This window comes from Antechinus flavipes, chromosome 2, assembly GCF_016432865.1.
Source record: "Antechinus flavipes isolate AdamAnt ecotype Samford, QLD, Australia chromosome 2, AdamAnt_v2, whole genome shotgun sequence".
Classification (NCBI taxonomy): Eukaryota; Metazoa; Chordata; class Mammalia; order Dasyuromorphia; family Dasyuridae; genus Antechinus; species Antechinus flavipes.
In genome coordinates, this window is record NC_067399.1 from 274,766,456 (window position 1) to 274,785,323 (window position 18,868).

At 46.2% G+C, this 18,868-nt stretch overlaps 1 protein-coding gene across 1 annotated transcript in view; it reads right to left on the reverse strand.

Moving 5' to 3' along the window:
- SPTBN5 (spectrin beta, non-erythrocytic 5) overlaps positions 1-18,868 on the reverse strand; it is a 91,752-nt gene that overhangs the window by 826 nt on the left and 72,058 nt on the right. Inside the window, 12 exon segments of the mRNA XM_051973653.1 lie at positions 782-958; positions 1,526-1,715; positions 2,661-2,878; positions 3,191-3,346; positions 7,646-7,840; positions 8,693-8,897; positions 10,031-10,227; positions 10,744-10,956; positions 13,087-13,273; positions 14,938-15,194; positions 15,313-15,450; positions 16,674-16,820. Of these exon segments, the coding sequence (XP_051829613.1) occupies positions 782-958; positions 1,526-1,715; positions 2,661-2,878; positions 3,191-3,346; positions 7,646-7,840; positions 8,693-8,897; positions 10,031-10,227; positions 10,744-10,956; positions 13,087-13,273; positions 14,938-15,194; positions 15,313-15,450; positions 16,674-16,820 (2,280 nt within the window).

Sequence of the window (18,868 nt, forward strand, 5' to 3'; positions counted from 1 at the left end):
CCCCTCCTCTCCCACTCCTAGAATATAAACTCCTTGAGGACAGAGATTGTTTCATTTTGTCCTTGTATCTCAATGCCTAGCATATAGCAAGTGACTTTTTTTTTAAATAAGAAAAGATAAGGGACATGTTTAATTGAACAAAAAACAAAAAGTGAGAACTGGACAAATGATACACTTTAAAATCCACTTTACAGAGAAATAGTCTTTTAAGAGAATTTTGATCTTCGGCTCTTTTTTATTTTAATTTAGAGCATTTTTTCACATGACTAGAAATGGTTTTTAATTTCTTTGCCTGAAAATTGTCTGTTCATATTCTTTGAAAATTTGTAAATTGAGGAGTGGCTTATACTCTTTTAAATTTAAGTTGATTTTCTCTATATTTTAAAAACGAGGCCTTTTATCAGAAACACTGGCTGTAAATTTTTTCCCTCAGCTTTCTGTTTCCCTTCTAATATTGGCTGCATTGGTTTTGTTTGTACAAAAACTTGTAATTTAATGTAATCAAAATTATCCGCTTTGAATTTCATAATGTTCTTTAGTTCTTTGGCCATAATTGCCTCCTTTCTCCACAGATCTGGTCCTTTTTATTTTAAAAGGAGCAAAAAGTTTCCCTTGCATGTAAAAGATACAATAAATATTTGTTGAAGTAATTTGTTGAATCAGACTCCTTGGATGGTGGCCTGTCTTTACTTGCCTCAATTAGTCCTGTTCAGGCAGACGCCCCAACGGGGACTGTGAGCTAGAGAACCAGGAGAGGCTCGGGGGCAGGGTGTTGACTCACCCCAAGGTTGGGGTCCAGGAGGAGGCCCTCTCTTGAGCCCAGCCAAGTGTCAGCCTTTTCTAGCTCCTGTCTGAGCTTCTGCAGCTCCCAGTTCTCTTTGTACAGCTCCTGGCGGCGTGCCCACTTTTCCTGCAATTCCTGCAGCTGGTCTCCCAGTTCTTGGAGCCACTCCTTCACCTGGAGGATGAGTGCAAACTGTAAAGTGCTATATAAAAATTAGCTAAGTGCTTTATGAGTTTTTAAACAATAATAGCTTTTTGTTTTCAAAATATAGGCAAAGATAGTTTTCAACATTTACCCTTGCAAAACCTTGGGTTCCACATTTTCCCTCTCTCTCCCCTTCCCTTTCTCTGAGATCACAAGTAATCTAATGTGAAATTGTTCTAAACCACATTTATGATGCTGCGTGAGAAAAATAGGATCAAGAGGAAAAAAAAAGCATGAGAAAGAAAAAAAGTGCTTTACATGTTATCTTGTCTGATCCCTACAGTAAACTACGGGCAGGAGGAATTGTTTAGCTCCAGAAGGGGATCCTGAGGCACCAAGTGGCCACGGTCACTTGTAAGTGTATGGGGCAGAGCTGACCTCAGGTTTTCCCGATGTTCCACCCACCATGCCCTGGAGACAGAGGACAGACCCAGCCTGGCCAGACCTAGCTGGGTCTCCCCCCTCCTCTCCCCAGCTTCCCCTCTCCTCTGGGGGGCTCGCTCCTAAGCAAGCCCGTCCCGGGCTTCCTGCACCCACCTCTTGGGCCATAACATGGTCGCTGCCTGCCAGCTGCTCTCCCTCTCGCTGGGCGTCCTGCACCAGGAGCCGGTGCTCCTCGATGTCCTGCCCGAGCCCCTGGTGCTGCAACAGCTGCCGTTCCGCCCCGCTCACATCCCCACAGGGTTCTTCCAGCCTCACTAAGCTCTGCAGGTCCTGGGTCAGGCCCCTAGGAGCACAGGGACTTGGGTCAGACTTAGCCCAGAGCCCGGAGGGCCCAGCAGGGACCTCACCCCGGAGGCTGCTTTCTTGTCCTCAGAGGAGACGGCACCCGCGGGAAAGGCCACTGGCTCTGGAGAGCCCGCGGTCCAGTCCTGGACTCGATGCTTATTAACTATAGTTTCTTCGTCTGTATAAAAGAAGTCAGGTTAGATCAGTGGCCTCTTAGGTCCTTAGAGCTCCATATTGTGAGAGAGAAAAACAAAATGAGGAAAGCAAGGACCCCCGTGGCCCTCCCACGTGGGCCCGTCTGGAGAAAGGGAGGAGAGCACTGTGGGCCAGCAGAGATCTGCAGGCCGGCCTAAATGGGAGCTGGATGGTCAGGCTGAGACCGGGCTGTTAAATGTCCACGGTGAGCATCCACATCTCGGGACACATTCTTCCATCTCCCATCGCTATTTGCAAGTTATCTCCTCAACCCCCAGCGCCGTGTTCAGCATCCCTTCAGCATCCCTTAATTAATGTTTTATACATCGTGCTCTTTAACGGCCCATCACGGACAGAGGAAGGGACCTCTCAGGCCAAGCGCAACGAGAGGACGAAAGCCCCGCGGTGGCAGAGGACTTGTCCCTCTACAGCATCCCCGAGAAGGGGCCTCTCAGCCTTCCTTTGGAGACCCCCATGAGGAGCCGCCTCCAGGAGCAGCCCAGCCTGCCGGGAAGTCGTTAGGGATCACTGGAAGAGAGTGGCTCTGGGGCCCAATCCCTCTCCATCCAGGTTTTGGAAGAGAAAGGCCCCGTCCCTCCTTATCCAGCTGCTTCAGCCGACCCCAAAGCCCTTGCCCCTGCTGACTGTCCCGCTCTGGACGCTCCCCAGCTGCTCTGAGAGCCTTTGCAGAGTGCTTCCCCGGGCTAGAGCCTCCGGGAAGGGTACAGGCGGCTGGGGGCCCACTCACAGCAGCTCTCTGCAGCGGCCCAGGACGACGTGGGCACGGGCCGCTCCCTCCAGCCACTGGCCTCGACTCTGGGCCCTTGTGGCCAGCGCACTCCAGGACGCCTGCACCTCCGCCAGCCTCTGGGCCAGGCTCTCCTGCACGGCCGGGTACAGCCGGCCCAGCCAGCCCGCTTCAGCCCGCACCCGGCCCACTTCCTTCTCCATGGCCACCAGCTCCCGCTGCAACCAAAGAACATTGGCAGCCCGCGCTCCCTCGGAGGTGGGCCCCTGGCCCCGAGCTCTCCCCTCCCTCTCCCCTCTCTCCCCTCTGTTCACACTTTCTCATTTATCTCCTTCTTTGTCTCTGTCTCTCCCTCCCTCTTTCCCTCCACCATTTGTCCATATCCTCACTCCTAGACTCTCCCCTTTCTCCCCTCTCCCTCCTTCCCTCCTCCTCTCTCTGTCTCAGTCTCTGTCTCCGGAAGGCTGGGCCCCTGGGCCTGTGGGAAGGAGACTGCTGCCGGGCCCCAGATCGGAGGCCCTCTCGCCTACCTCCAGGTTCCTCTGCTGCCGCTGAAGCCCCTGCACCGAGGCCGGGGTGTGGCCGCAGTCCCCCTGACCCAGCACAGCGGCCTTTTCCTGAATCCAGCTCCACAGCTCAGCTGCTGCCTGATGGAAGCCCTGAACCTCTCTGGCAGCAACCAGGTTCTGGGAAGACAATGAAGGAACTGGACATGGGACTGGACGGATCCCTGGCTCCAAAATCAGTATTTTACAGGTGAGGGAAACTGAGGCTCGAAGTGGTTAATTGGCTTGACCAAGGTCATGTAACCAGTATCTGATGTGGATTTGAATCTGCACATTTCTGACAATAAATGCAATTAACCGCTCCACCTCCTCTCCTGTATAAATCACCAAAGCTTTCCCCATCACACACACTAAATAAAAGAATGTGAGCTGGATGGAATTACAGAATTTAGAGCTGGAGGACACTATAGAGGCCGTCTGGTCCAGCTTTCTGGAAGACTGAGGCCCGGGGAGATGGAGGGACTTTTCCACGATCATGTGCTAAGTAACAGGCTGACTAAGAATCTCATGCTTTTCCCCCTAAAACCACAGCACAAGAGGTCAGGGTTGCATCATCAGTACCCCCAATGATTGCAGTTAGAATAATGTGAGAGCCCCAAAGGGAAGTGGTAAAAGGGTTTTTGCTTAGCCTGACAATAGAGGCTGATTTCCATAAGACATGTGAGAAAACCAGTCTCATTTCTTGGGATGCCTCAGTAGTTTAGCTTGTAATGTATTTTTCTTCTTGCCACTGAAGGAGAAAAAGGAAAAAAATAAATAATAAGAAATAAGAAGCTGCCCTCAGCCCTAGCTCTTTAAATGGTGACCTGGTCTGCCTGTGTAGGGAATATCTAGAGTCCTAAGTGAGAGTTCAGGCAACTGAGGACATTTAATTGGGGGCAGGGAGGGTTGAGCTGAGGAAGGGGTTTGAAGTGGTGACCACTACTCTGTGCTTGGGGCAGAGGTGCATGGGACACAGAGGTCATGGGAGTGGGAAAGTGGAGCCCCAGATGTTCAGAGGGAGAGGGGCTAGGATGGAGAAGACAGTCACTTACTGGGAGGAGGGAGGCGACTGAAGTCTGAAGGTAAAATCTGGGAAGGAAGGAAGTGGTGAATGATGTTGGTGAATAAGTGGGGAGCAAAGACCATCTGTCCCCTTGCCTTGAGCATTAGAGGTTGGGAGAGGAGGAGCAGCCAGTCTTAGAGAGGGAACCAAGACAGGGACGTCTTCAGGAGAAAGTGAGGTTTCAGGGAGCATCGTCAAAAGAGCACTAGGTCTGGAGTCAGAGGTCACAGATTCAAATCCATCTTCGGATGCTTCCCACCAGAGTGACTTTGGTCAAGTCATTTAACTACCCTGGGACTGACTCCTTGTTTTTAAAAAATGGGTCTATGCATTGATACATTGTTGGTGGAATTGTGAACACATCCAGCCATTCTGGAGAGCAATCTGGAATTATGCTCAAAAAGTTATCAAACTGTGCATACCCTTTGATCCAGCAGTGTTTCTACTGGGCTTATACCCCAAAGAGATACTAAAGAAGGGAAAGGGACCTGTATGTGCCAAAATGTTTGTAGCAGCCCTGTTTGTAGTGGCTAGAAGCTGGAAAATGAAAGGATGTCCATCAATTGGAGAATGGTTGAGTAAATTGTGGTATATGAACGTTATGGAATATTATTGTTCTGTAAGGAATGACCAGCAGGATGAATACAGAGAGGACTGGCGAGACTTACATGAACTGATGCTAAGTGAAATGAGCAGAACCAGGAGATCATTATACACCTCAACAACGATACTGTTTGAGGATGTATTCTGATGGAAGTGGATCTCTTCGATAAAGAGACCTAACTCAGTTTCAATTGATCAAGGATGGACAGAAGCAGCTACACCCAAAGAAAGAACACTGGGAGATGAATATAAACTACTTGCATTTTTGTTTTTCTTCCCGGGTTATTTCTACCTTCTGAATCCAATTCTCCCTGTGCAACAAGAGAACTGTTTGGTTCTGCACACGTATATTGTATCTAGGATATACTGTAACCTATTCAACATGTAAAGGACTGCTTGCCATCTGGAGGAGGGGGTGGAGGGAGGGAGGGGAAAAATCAGAACAGAAGTGAATGCAAGGGATAATGCTGTAAAAAAAATTATGCAGGCATGGGCTCTGTCAATAAAAAGTTATTTAAAAAATAAATAAAATAAAAAATGGGTCTATGATTTAGGGGATCCAGTAGATAAAGCACTGGGCTTGGAGTGGGGAAGACTTGAATTCAAATCCCAGACATTTATAAGCTGGGTAGTCCTGGGCAAATCACTTAAATTCTGTCTGCCTCAATTTACTCATTTGTAAAATAGCAATTAATAATAATAAAATGATGATTAATAATTAATAATAATATCTTCCAAGGTTGTTGTGAGGATAAAATATTTAAAAATAAATAAAATAATATTTGTAAAGGAAGGAAGGAAATAAATATTTATTAACTTCCTACTATTTGTCTGGGTCTGTGTTAAGCACTTTGTAAATATTGTAAACACTTCATAAATTTTAAAGTTAAAAAAATCCAATAAAACTGTAACTATTTTATTATTTATTATTATTAGCTTATGAATGTGGGAAGATTTAAGATGAAAAGAGTTTTAGTAGAGAAAGAGAGTTGCAGAAGGAATGGTGGGAAAGGAAGCAGAAAAAGATAAGATATTGGGCAAGGCTAGGACTGAGTTTTCTTTGGGGAGGGGGACATAGTATGCTGCTGAAGTCTGAGCTGGGCCCCAAGCTAGGTGGCATTATATGTGTGCAGTCTGAGTTAGTGGGAAATAGTCCCTTGGGAAGCCATGAGGGTCAATGGATCCTGGTGGGGGGGCAGGGGGGCCAGCCCAGAGGCCAGGAATATTGGTGTTTTCTGCAAAAATCCAGCCACTTCTTATGCTACTTCCAACTCTCTCAGTCTCTTATTTGTCTGTTTCTCTTTCTCTTTCTCTCTCTCTCTCTCTCTCTCTCTCTCTCTCTCTCTCTCTCTCTCTCCTTCTCTCTCCTTCTCCTCTCTCTCTCTCTCTGTCTCTCTCTGTCTCTCTCTGTCTCTCTGTCTCTCTCTCTCTCTGTCTCTCTGTCTCTGTCTCTGTCTCTCTCTCTCCTTCTCTCTCTCCTCTCTCTGTCTCTCTCTGTCTCTCTCCTTCTCTCTCTCTCTCTCTCTCTCTCTCTCTCTCTCTCTCTCTCTCTCTCTCTCTCTCTCTCTCTCCTTCTCTCTCCTCTCTCTCTCCTTCTCTCTCTCTCTCTCTCTCTCTCTCTCTCTCTCTCCTTCTCTCTCTCTTCTCTCTCTCTCTCTCTGTTTCTCTCTCTCTGTCTTTCTCTCTGTCTCTCTCTCTGTCTCTCTTCCTTTCCTCCCCCTTTCTAAGCTACAAAAATGTAACACTTTCCAAATATCCCACAAGACATAAGTGCTTTTTTAGAATTATACATCACAAGCTTGCTTTCTTGAACTAATAAATGACAAATCCCTATAGTACAAATACAGATCTCAAAATATCTCAACTAATTAACTGAACTGGAGCATTATCAGTCTGGACCATTGCCCACAAATATCACTATGTATTGTCTTTGTCTTTTTAGTTGTTTTGTTAAACATTTTCCAATGACATTTTAATTTGGTCAGGGGCAATTAACCAGTTCTGCGGGGCATGCAGCTGCTACCTGTTTGGATGCTTCTAGTCTAGATAAGTAGCAAAGCAATAAATTCAGTCCTAATTTGTGGCTTTTGCTTATTTAGGAGGCATAAATATTCATGCTGAAAATCAAATAGTCAGCTCTGGTTTGAGCTGGGTCCAGGATGCCATTGCTCAGTCTCTTTCACGCTGCTGGGATAATTACAGCATCCGTCTCACAAACTTAATGGGTTCGGTGGGTGCGTTAAAAGAGAGCAGGATGAAGCTTGCATTTCCCAGTGGGAGCCGGCCAAAGGCAGCTTGAGTTTCCTCCTTCCTGGATGAAAAGGCCGTGGACAGGAATGGGGAGGACCTGTTTGGTCACCAACTCCAAATTTGGTAGAATCTCTCAGACTAAGCTCCACTGAGGGACTGGCAGCCAGTTGACCTTACCCTCAAGGTTGGTGCATTTGCATGTCATTAATGACCAACAGTACAGCCAGGATTCAGCATGAGAGCACTGAGCCGCAGGAATGAGGAGAATAATAGCTAACACTTGCTCGACAGTTTAAAGTTTGCTTTCTGAGATAGATGCTGTTTTTATCCCCATTTTACAGATAAGGAAACTGAGGCACTTAGAAGTTGTTTTTTTATTAAGTGACCTGCCCAAGGTCACTCAGCTGTGTCTGAGACCACCTTAGAACTCAGATCTTCCTGACCCCAGGCCCAGTGCTCTAGTTACTCGCTGCCCCCCCCCATGGCCCTTTGCCCCTCTGGCAGGCCAGTTTAGCTTGTACCTCCGTCTGGGTCCTCATGGCCTGGCTCAGCTGTGCCCAGGAGTCTTCGATGCGGCTCCTTTGAGCCTGGATCTTGGGGGAGCACCTGGGGGCTGCCTGTTCCAGGTTGCCAGCCAGCTCCAGAAACCCCTGGACTTTGGCTGGCCCCAGGCTCTGCACTTCCTTTTGGAAAGTATGGAACTTCTCTTCCAGCACCTGCAAGCATGGAACCCAGAATTCCATTTCCGTCTCGGTACCTTTGCCTTGCCTAGAACGGACTCCATCCTCCTCTCGGCCTCTCAGAACCACAGGTTTTCTTTCAGACTCAGCCCCAGCACCACCTTGGACATTAAATTCTTAATCTCTACAGCTGAGCTCCTGGAGGGCAGGGGCTGTCTTTGGCATACAGTAGGCACTTAATAAACATCAATTGACTAGTTTGTCATCCAGTCTAACCCTTCTATTTTGTAGGTGATGAAACTGGGATGCAGAGAGGTAATAACTACCAGAGCTAGGATCTGAACTCCAATTCTCTACTACCTTCATCCTTGTATCTATTTTGCATATACATATATAACATATATCAAATTTTCTGATTTGGGGAGGGGGACAGGGAAGGAGGGGGAAAATTTGGAACTCATTTTTATTAAAAACAAATATTAAAAATTGTCTTTATGTAACTGGAAAAAATAAAATCCCATCAAAAAATTTAAAAATATAAGTTTTGCATATAACCTATCCAAGATCACATTATCCTTCCTAGTTGGATTGCCAGACCCTCAAGGGTATATTTACTTTTGTCATTTACAGAATGATTCTATAATAAATTGAGGGAAGGACACAGATGGTATTCCTACTACACCTACAACCCAGTGGCTGGGAGAATCTTGGCTGAACCTGCCCATCCGTCACTAATTAATCAGCCCTGGTCCTAGAACACTCAGCATGGGGAGACCAGGGATCCCTCCCCATATCCTGAGGCTCTTTCCCTATCTCTTGACTTCAGTCACCCTCCCCTTTTCATTTCATCAGGATAGTACTTTATCACAAGATCTGTGCAGAAGTCACCTTAACATCCTCCAAGTCCTGCCCATAATCTTGGGACTCAGCTGTGGCCCGCTTGCTTGACAACCAGGTATCCAGGAGCTGGGCCTGCTGCTCCAGGTGATAAAGGTTCTGCTGCTCTTGGAGGCATTTCTCCCGGCTCTTGGCCTTCTGCAGTAGCCCCTTGTGGGTCTCCCTCAGAGTCTGTAGATAGGTCAGTGCTTTAAGGCTAGGAAAAAGAAAAGTTGGCTTAGGTCATCTCGAAGATGACATCCTTTCTTTTTTTGTTTCATTTTATGGATGCCATTGGGATTGTGACTTGTCCAGGGTCACACAGCTAGAAGTGCCATATTTGAACTCAGGCCCTCCTGACTTCAGAACTGGTTTACTGCACCACTTTACTGTCTCTGTCTCTCTCTCTCCCTCTCTTTCTCTCTGTTTCTCTCTCTCTCTCTTAAATAATAGTTTTTAAATTTCAAAATATGTACATAGTTTTCAACATTCACTCTTGTAAAACCTTGTGTTCCAAATTTTTCTCCCTCCCTTCCCCACAGCCCCTTGCCTAGATAGCAAGTAATCCAATATAGGTTAAACATGTGCAATTCCTCTAGATGTATTTCTACATTTTTTATGCTGCAAAAGAAAAAATCTGCTCAAAAACGAAAAAAAAAAAGAGAAAGCAAGCAAAAAGCAAGCAAACAATAACAAAAAAGGTGAAAATTACATGTTGTGATCCATACTCAGTTCCCACAGTCTTCTCTCTGGGTGCAGATGGCTCTCTTCATCACAAGATCATTGAAACTGCCCTGAATCATCTCATTATTGAAGAGAGCCATGTCCATCAAAATTGATCATTGTATAATAGTGCTGTTGTCGTATACAGTGATCTCCTGGTTCTACCATCTCACTCTGCATCAGTTCATGTAAGTCTCTCCAGGCTTCTCTGAAATCATCCTGCTGATCGTTTCTTACAGAACAATAATATTCCATAACATTCATATACCATAAATTATTTAGCCATTCCCCAACTGTTGGGCAGCCATTCAGTTTCCAATTTCTTGCCATTACAGAAAGGGCTGCCATGAACATTTTTGCACATGTGGGTTCTTTCCCCTTTTTTATGATTTTTTTGGGATACAGACCCTGGCATCCTCATCCAACACTCTCCCTCTGACTTTGAGCTATTGAGTCTCTGGGACTCAGTTTCTTTATCTGTAAAATGAAGGGTTCATTGCACTAAAGACCCTCGCATCCCTCCCAGTTCCGAGGGCCTGAGCCTACAGTCCGATGATGAGGTCTGCAGGTTGGGTCCAATTTCTTAGCCACCTTTCCTCCCCATCTCCTCTTTGATCTCTTGCTCACCTCTCTGGGTTGGTTCTGCCTTCTAGGCGGGTGCCTGTCTCCTGCAGCTTCTCAAGCCGGGTGCGGAACCCTTCCAGGTCCTTTCTCGTGGCCTCTAGCTTCCGCAGCATGACCCCGGTAGTCTCCTCATTCTGGCCCAGCTCCTCATTGTCCAGGAGAAGGCCTCGGTCCGACAGCCAGGATTCTGCTTCTAGGAGCTGGAGAATAACGCAACAAGAATGCATCAATTCTTAATCCCTCCCCCCAAGTTTGTCCTTAGCGATTTTAGCCCAGAGAAAAACTCAAAGGGAGAAAAGGAATGTTTGTAGCCTTATCTCTAAGGAGTGGAGCTAGGTGGTACCGGGATATAGAGCTGGGCTTGGAATTCATCTTCCTGAGGTCAAATCCAGCCTCAGACACATCCTAGCTGTGTGACCTTAGATAAGTCACTTATCTATCACTTATCACTATCTGCCTCAGTTTCCTCATCTGTAAAATGAGCTGGAGAAGGAAATGGCAAAGCCCTCCTGTATCTTTACTAAGAAAACCCCAAATGCGGACACAGAGTTGGATGCTGCTGAGCAACAAGAACAAAATCTCTGGGGAGCATGTTAAGGAGCTATAAAGGAGTGGTAAATGAGGGGTTTAGGTGCTCCCTGAGGGCTCTAAATTTGTGATCCTATAATCTAGCGTGGTTTATTTCAAAATACTGGGTCCTCCTGGTTCCTTCTCACCTCTGTCAGAAATTGCTGGGTCTCACGAACTTGCTGAAGCCTCCGTCGCCTCCGCTCCGCCTCCGCCCGAAGTCTGTCTGAGGCCACTTTCAGCTGCTGAAGCCGGGCAGCCACCTCACTGGCAGCAAAGTGCCCGCCCTGAACCAACTTACTGCCTGTGTCCAGGACCACCTGGGTCAGAGCCTCATGGCTTTTGATCTCATCTTCCAAGTTCTACAAGTGCAAAAAAGGACATCCACAAGCTCTCATAGCTCCCCAATATAAAAACTCTGGCAGATAGTGCCCAAAGACTTTGCCCACCCAAACAGAGATGCAAAGAATTTCTTATCCCATTCCATTAGAGCCAGCATGGCTCAGTTAACAGAAAGTCAACCTTGAAATCAGGAAGACCTGGGTTCAAATGCTGCTTCTGAAAGCAGGATTGCGTGATCCTGAGTAAGCCATTTAACCTTTTATCTCTCTAGGTAATGAAGACTAGGAGTTAGGGAGAAGGTACCAAACTATATTGGCAGGGGAAGTTTCCTTACCTGAGACTTCCCTATTGCAATAAAATTACAGTTCCAGTCTCTACCCTATATTGCTTCTCCTTAGTGCTAGCATGAGAAGTAGGATGGTATAATGTTTGGATTTATAGAGATTTAGTTTTGAATCTTGGGGTCTTCAGTGTCACCAATGGCAGTGGGGTTGGGGTGGTATGGGATGAGTGTGAGGAAAGTAGAAAGCAGTCGAGCAGGTTGGGTCAATCAAATTCAACAAACATTTCTTTTTTTTTTTTTTTTTTAAAGACCTAAACTCTTTTTGATCATTTCAATTAATTGAAGACTTATGTATACTTAATTTATTTTCAATGGATTGATACAATTGAAATGTCTGGGGCATCTGTGATTAATTGGGGTTAGGGACCCCTACCCTAACAAAAAACTATCCAAAGGCAAAATGACATGCTTTAAGAGATGGTGAACTTTCCTCTACTGGAAATCTTCCTTCCTTCCTCCTTCCTCCTTCCTTCCTTCCTTCCTTCCTTCCTTCTTCCTTCCTTCCTTCCTTCCTTCCTTCCTTCCTTCCTTCCTTCTTTCCTTCCTTCCTTCCTTCCTTCCTTCCTTCCTTCCTTCCTTCCTTCCTTCCTTCCTTCCTCCTTCCTCCTTCCTTCCTTCTTCCTTCCTTCCTTCTTCCTTCCTTCCTTCCTCCTTCCTTCCTTCCTTCCTTCCTTCCTTCCTTCCTTCCTTCCTTCCTTCCTTCCTTTTATTATAGCTTTTTATTTACAAGATATATGCATGGGAAATTTTCAGCATTGACCCTTGCAAAACCTTCTGTTCCAACTTTTCCCCTCTTTCCCCCACTCCCTCCTCTAGATGGCAGATAGACCAATATGTGTTAAATATGTTAAAGTATATATTAAATACAATATATGTATACATGTCCATACAGTTATTTTGCTGCACAAGAAAAATCGGATTTAGAAATAAGGTAAAAATGACCTGAGAAGGAAAGCAAAAATGTAAGCAGACAAAAACAGGAGTAGAAATGCTATGTAGTGGTCCACACTCATTTCCCAGAGTTCTTTCGCTAAGTGTAGCTGGTTCTCTTTATTATTGAACAAATGGAACTGATTTGGTTCATCTCATTGTTGAAGAGAGCCACGTCCATCAGAATTGATCATTATATAGTATTGTTGTTGAAGTATATAATGATCTCCTGTTCCTGCTCATTTCTTTCTTTCTTTTTTTTTATTATTATAGCTTTTTATTGACAGAACGTATGCACGGGTAATTTTTGCAACATTGTCCCTTGCACTCACTTCTGTTCCAACTTTTCCCTTCCCTCCCTCCACCCCCAAAGCTTTTTATTTTCAAAACATATGCACGGATACTTTTTCAACATTGACCCTTGCCTAGCCTTGTTTTTCAGATTTTCCCCTCCTTCCCCTCACTCCTTTCCCTACATGGCAAACAATCCAATATATGTTATACATGTTAAAATATGTGTTAAATCCAATATGTGTCAACATATTTATACAATTCTCTTTCAACAAACATTTCTTAAGCCCCCTATTTCCTAATTGCCAGATACTGGGGAAGAAAAGACAAATGAAAATATTCCCTGCCCCTGAGGAGCTTACATTCTTCTGATGATCTTGCGCAACTCAGACTTTTGGGGTCTGTTTTTCCATCTATAAATTGAAGGGCCTGGACTGATCTCTATGATCCCTTTTAGCTCTACATCTAGGGGGCTATGAATTCATCCTAGAGCTTGAACTTAGGTCTGGAGATCAAGTATCTCCCCTCAGACTTCCCCCAACACATACATGTATTCTTTTCATTCCCCAGAGAGGCTATGGCCTACCTGGTGCTTCTCTTGGAGCTGCTGAACAGCCTTCAAGGTCTGTCCATAGTCTTGGGCTGTAGCCAAGGGCAGCCTCTCCTGTATCCAAGCCAATTCATCCTCTACGTCCTGGAAGAACTGGTACAGAAGGCTCTTGGCCTCCAAGGCCGCCTGGCGTTCCTGGAGGGGCTCTCTTAGGTTTGCGTACCTGGGCAGGGGCAGCCACCCGAAGGCCGTGGGGGTGAGGAAGGGAGAGAGAGTGGAAGAGATGGAAAGTTGGGATTAGAAGAAGAAACCTGTCCCCAAACAAAAACTTATTTTTCTCTACAAATCTCCCCTTTGTGAATGTCCCTATTTCACCTGAGGGCACTACCCTCTGTGCCCCCCGATTCCCTGGGTCTGAAACATTGGTGTACCAATCCCTGGCTGCTGCCCACCTCTGTAGTCACCCCATACAGGCCATCTATTGATGAGTTTTATTATTTTACTTTAACAGCACCCGGTGTCTTTCCCTTCCACCACGATTGAAGGCCTGAGCTTAAGAAGGCTGAGCGCTCCCCCTGCACCCAGGGCCATCTCCAGCCCCTGTTCCATGGCTGGTCCCTGGACCCAGACGGCTCAGGAAGGGAAGGAGAGGCAGCCCTCCCTCCCTCACTGAATCCGACTCCTTGGCGCGTCAGGGCATCCCCTCCCTGAAGCCATGGTCCTCTTGGAGATGGAAGGACAAACAACAAACCCAACGGCCACCACCCGAACCACTGCCACTCGGGGGCACTCCCAGACAGACTGCGTCACAACCTGCTGTTGTTGCTGCCACAAGTTTTCTCCACTCTCATCCATCATCTGCTTAACTGCTGAAAGGATCTCCTAAGACAGAGGGCTGACTGTTCTCATCCAGACCTCTCCCTTTGCTCTATTCAGAAAACGTTAGGCTCCCTATGAATGTAAATGTAAGTAACCCAGAGCCCTAGAACCCATAATCCCTCTGTGTGTTATTCACTTCAGTGACACGGACCTTTTTACTGTTCCTCCCATAAAACATTCTGTCTCCTGACTGTACCCGTATATTGGCTGTCCCCCAATCTGGAAAAGCCCTTTCTCCCTGCATCTGCTCCCCAGATACCCTGGCTTTCTTTGGGATTCAGTTCAAACCTCACCTTCTGAGCAGGAAGCGTTTTTGGTTCTCCCTTTACCCTCTAGGACCTTCCCTCTGAGATGATCTTCCACTGACTCTATACAAATCTTATGTGTGAACATTTTTCTCCCAAGTTTTTCTCCTATTAGAATGTAAGCCTCTTCTTTGCTTTCCTTTGTAACCTTTCTTTGTATCCTTCCTTCCTTCCTTCCTTCCTTCCTTCCTTCCTTCCTTCCTTCCTTCCTTCCTTCCTTCCTTCCTTCCTTCCTTCATCCTTCTCTCTTTCTCTCTCTCTTTCCTTCCTCTCTTTCTCTCTCTCTCTCTCTCTTCTCTCTCTCTCTCTTTCTCTCTCTCTCTCTCTCTCTCTCTCTGTCTCTCTCTCTCTGTCTCTCTCTGTCTGTCTCTCTCTGTCTCTCTCTCTCTGTCTCTCTGTCTCTGTCTCTCTTTCTCTCTCTCTCTCTCTCTCTCTCTCTCTCTCTCTCTCTCTCTCTCTCTCTCCCCAGGTACAAAGTCTAATCCTGTGCCTGGCTTAGTAAGCGCTTGAACTGATAAAAAAAAAAAAAAAAAGAGTCCCCAAAGAGAGAGATGAACAGGGGTAGATAAAACCTAGAGTGGGATTTTCTTGAGATATTTCCCTTTAGAGAAGAAAAAAGTAGATGCTGAAAAGGGAAGTAAAGCGACGGCGGAAATCTGAGACACAGGAGTACGGGATGCAGGGGGAAGAAGCTGCTGCCCACCTCTGTAGCAGCCGCTGGGCCCGGGCTTCCATCTGCCCAGCGAGGAAGTGATTTTCAGAGCCAAAGGCCTGGGCCTGCTCCATCAGCGCCTGCACCAGGCCCCCCTGAGCCTCCAGGTTTGCCTCCAGCTCCCCGAGGGTTGCCAGCAGCTCCTTCACACCTGCTAAGTCCTGCCCACCCAGGGGAGCCTGAAGCTCCTCCTCCACATTCTCCAGCCACCTCTCCACCTCCTTCACTTTCCTTTGGAAATGCAGGGCCTGGGAGAGAGGAGAGAATAGATGGCATATGGGAGGAAGGGGAGGAGGTCCACCTTTACGTTCCCCCCACCAGCTTCGCTTTGGCCCGGCCCCCGCCCCTCCACAGCATCACCCCCACCTTATAAGCATCCTGTAGTTTGGTTCCCTTCTTGACACAGTTGGCCTGCAGCTGACTCCAGAGCCCTTCTATCTCTTGCAGCCGCTCCTGAATGGTCTCCAGGGCAGGATGCCCCTCCTTCAGCAGTTTCTCCCCTTCCTGAAGCCCAAAAGAAGAGCGGATCGCCTTTTAGCACAGGTGGTAGAGCAGGGATGGTGGCAGAGGACTGGAATCATTGCTGAGCTGCTTGGGTCAGTTCCTGGAACAGACCCTGCCTCGGTCTGCCTGTCTTTTTCCTGGCTATAACTTGGTCTGCTTTCCCTCCTCCCCTATCTCCTCTGCCTCCTAGCACCCCCACTTTCTTCAAAACTCAGCTCAAATGACACCTCCAGCAGCTCTCCCTTGCTGCTAGAGACCTCCCTTCCAAGGTTACCTTCCATCCACTCTGTATGAGTCCTCTGTGCACCTTGCCTCCCCCAATGCAATGTGAGCTCCTTGAAGGCAAGAACTATTTTTGCCTATCTTTATATCTCCTGTGCCTGACACAGGAGGCAGCCAAACCTACTATGTGCCTGGCACAGGAGACAGCCATACCTACTATGTGCCTGACACAGGAGGCAGCCAAACCTACTATGTGCCTGGCACAGGAAGGAGCCATATCTACTATGTGCCTGGCACAGAAGACAGCCAAACCTACTATGTGCCTGGCACAGGATCCAGCTGTACCTACTATGTGCCTGGCACATAGTAGGGGCTCAATAAATTCTTGTTCAGATGTCTCTGACTTTTGGTGACCCCATTTGGGTTTTCTTGGGGAAGGTACCAGAGTGGTTTGCCATTTCCTTCTCCAGCTTATTTTATAGAAGAGGAAACTGAGTCAAATAGTGTAAGTGACTTGTCCAGAGGATGGACACATCCAGTGAGTGTCCGAGATCAGTTCTCAGTTCTCCTGATTCCATGCTAGATGCTCTACCTACAGCTTAACTAATTGACTCCTAGCACCTTATCTGAGAAATTTCCCTCTTTTAGAAGGAAATCCCAGCTGATCATAGATTTAAAGCTGAAAGAAATCTCCCAGGCCATTAAGTCTGACATTTTACAGATGAAGAGATTGAAGTTAAAACAGCCTAAGTGTCTGAGGCAGAATTTAAACTCGTGTCTTTCTTCTGACTCCTGGTCCATCATTCTGCCCATTGGGCCACCTATTCGTCTGGAACATCTCCGTGGACATGTTGTGTTTGATATGACTATAGCACATCTAATGAGAGATGTCCAGTGGGCAGTCCAGGGCAGGACTCTGGGCTCCTGTAGCTCTGGCAGCTTGTGGCCTGCTGGGATCCCATCCTCACCAACACACGTGTCCTTTCCCTGGGAGCCCTTACTATTTGCAGTCTCTGAAGCTGGGTGGCATTGGCTTCCAGCTCAGCCTGAAAGCTCTGGTGCTTCCGCAGCTGGGCCTGCAGGGTGCTAGAGTCCTGCCAACCCTCATCTAAGGCCACGAGGTTCTTCTCCCCTAGCCACATGGACACCTACAGGAGAGAAAGAACAAGGAGAGCTCCAGGGACCTGCTGCTTCCCCTCCCTCCCTCCCTTCCTTCCTCCCTTCTTTCCTCCCTTCTTTCCTTCCTCCCTTCTCTCCTTCCTTCCTTCCCTCCTTCCCTCTTTCCTTCCTTCCTCCTTTCTTCCTTCCTCCCTTCCTTCCTCCCTCCTTCCTTCCTCCCTCCCTTCCTTCCTTCCTTCCTTCCTTCCTTCCTTCCTTCCTTCCTTCCTTCTTCCTTCCTCCTTCCTTCCTTCCTTCCTTCCTTCCTTCCTTCCTTCCTTCCTTCCTTCCTTCCTTTCTTCCTTCCTCCTTTCTTCCCTCCTTCCTTCCTTCCTTCCTTCCTTCCTTCCTTCCTTCCTTCCTTCCTTCCTTCCTTCCTTCCTTCCTTCCTTCCTTCCTTTCTTCTTCCTTCCTTCTTCCTTCCTTCCTTCCTTTCTTCCTTCCTCCTTTCTTCCTTCCTTCCTTCCTCCCTTCCTTCCTCCCTTCCTTCCTCCCTTCTTTCCTCCTTCTTTCCTTCCTTCTTCCTCCCTTCCTTCCTCCCTCCCTTCCTTCCTTCCTTCCTTCCTTCTTTCCTTCCTTCCTTCCTTCCTTCCTTCCTTCCTTCCTCCTTCCTTCCTTCCTTCCTTCCTTCCTTCTTCCTTCCTTCCTTCCTTCCTTCCTTCCTTCTTCTCTTCCTTCCTCCCTTCCTTCTTTTTTCCCTCCCTCCCTTCCTTCCTTTTGGTCTTTCAGTAATTTTATTTTATTTTTCCAAATACATGCAAAGGCGGTTTTCAACATTCACCTTTGCAAAACCTTTGCACAACCTTTGCACATTTCTTCCTTCCCCCACCCCTCCCAAGATAGCAAGCAATTCAATATAGGTTAAAATGTCCAATTCTTCTAAATATATTTTCACATTCAACATGCTGTGCAAAAAAATTAGATCAAAAGGAAAAAGAAACATGAGAAAGGGGAAAAAAAACCAACCAAGCGAACAAACAACAAAAAGGTAAAAAATATTTTGCTTTGATCCACATTCAGTCCCTGTAGTTCTCTCTATTGAAATTGCTGTGTCATTCCCTGATTTCTAATAGCGATATCTGCATCTGCCCTTAAACAGGGGGTCCTGTCCTGTGTGGAATGATTCATAGATCTAGAATGAACTTTGGACAATTAGTGTTAAATTTTTACATCTAGAGTGAGCTTAAAATAATTAGATTCATAGATCTACAATGAGCTTATAAGAATTAGAATTTGATTTATGGCTCTAAAATGAGTTTAGAACAATTGGAATTAGATGTGTAGATCTAGAATAAACTTAGAATAATTAGATTTGTAGTTCTAAATGAGTGTAGAAGAATTAGAATTCAATTTACGGATCTAGAATGAACAGAATAACTAGAGTTAGACTTAGATCTAGAGTAAGCTTAGACTAATTAGATTTATAGATCTAGAGTGAGCTTGGAAGAATTAGAATTAGATTCTTGGATCTAGAATCAGTTTCGAAGAATTAGTTTGATGGATCTAGAATGAGTTTAGAAGGCTTAGATTCAGGGAATTAGAATAACCTTAGAAAAATTAAATTTAAGCATCTAGCATGAAAAAAGAATTAGATTCATGGATCTAGTATGAGCTTAGAAGAATTAGAGTCATAAATCTAGAATGACTTTAGAACCATTAGAACTGGAATGAGCTTAGGACAATTAGAATTAGATTTATAGAGCTAGAATGATCTTAAAAGAATTAAATACACTAGTATGAGTTTAGATTAATTAGGTTCACAGATCTACAATGAATTTATGTGGATCTAGAATGAGTTTAGAATTAGAATTAAATTCATAAATCTAGAACGAGTTTCAAAGATTAGAATTCAATTTGAGCCCTCTAGGCCAACCTCTTCATTTTGCAAAAAAGGCAGGTTAAGTGACTTGCCCAAAGTCATGTAGACAGTAAAACATCACAGACAGGATTTGAACCCAGCGCCAGTGTTCCTTCCACTGTACTCCAGGTTTCTCGGTGAGGTGACTCCCTCCCCATCTCTCCTTCCCCCTGCTCTCCA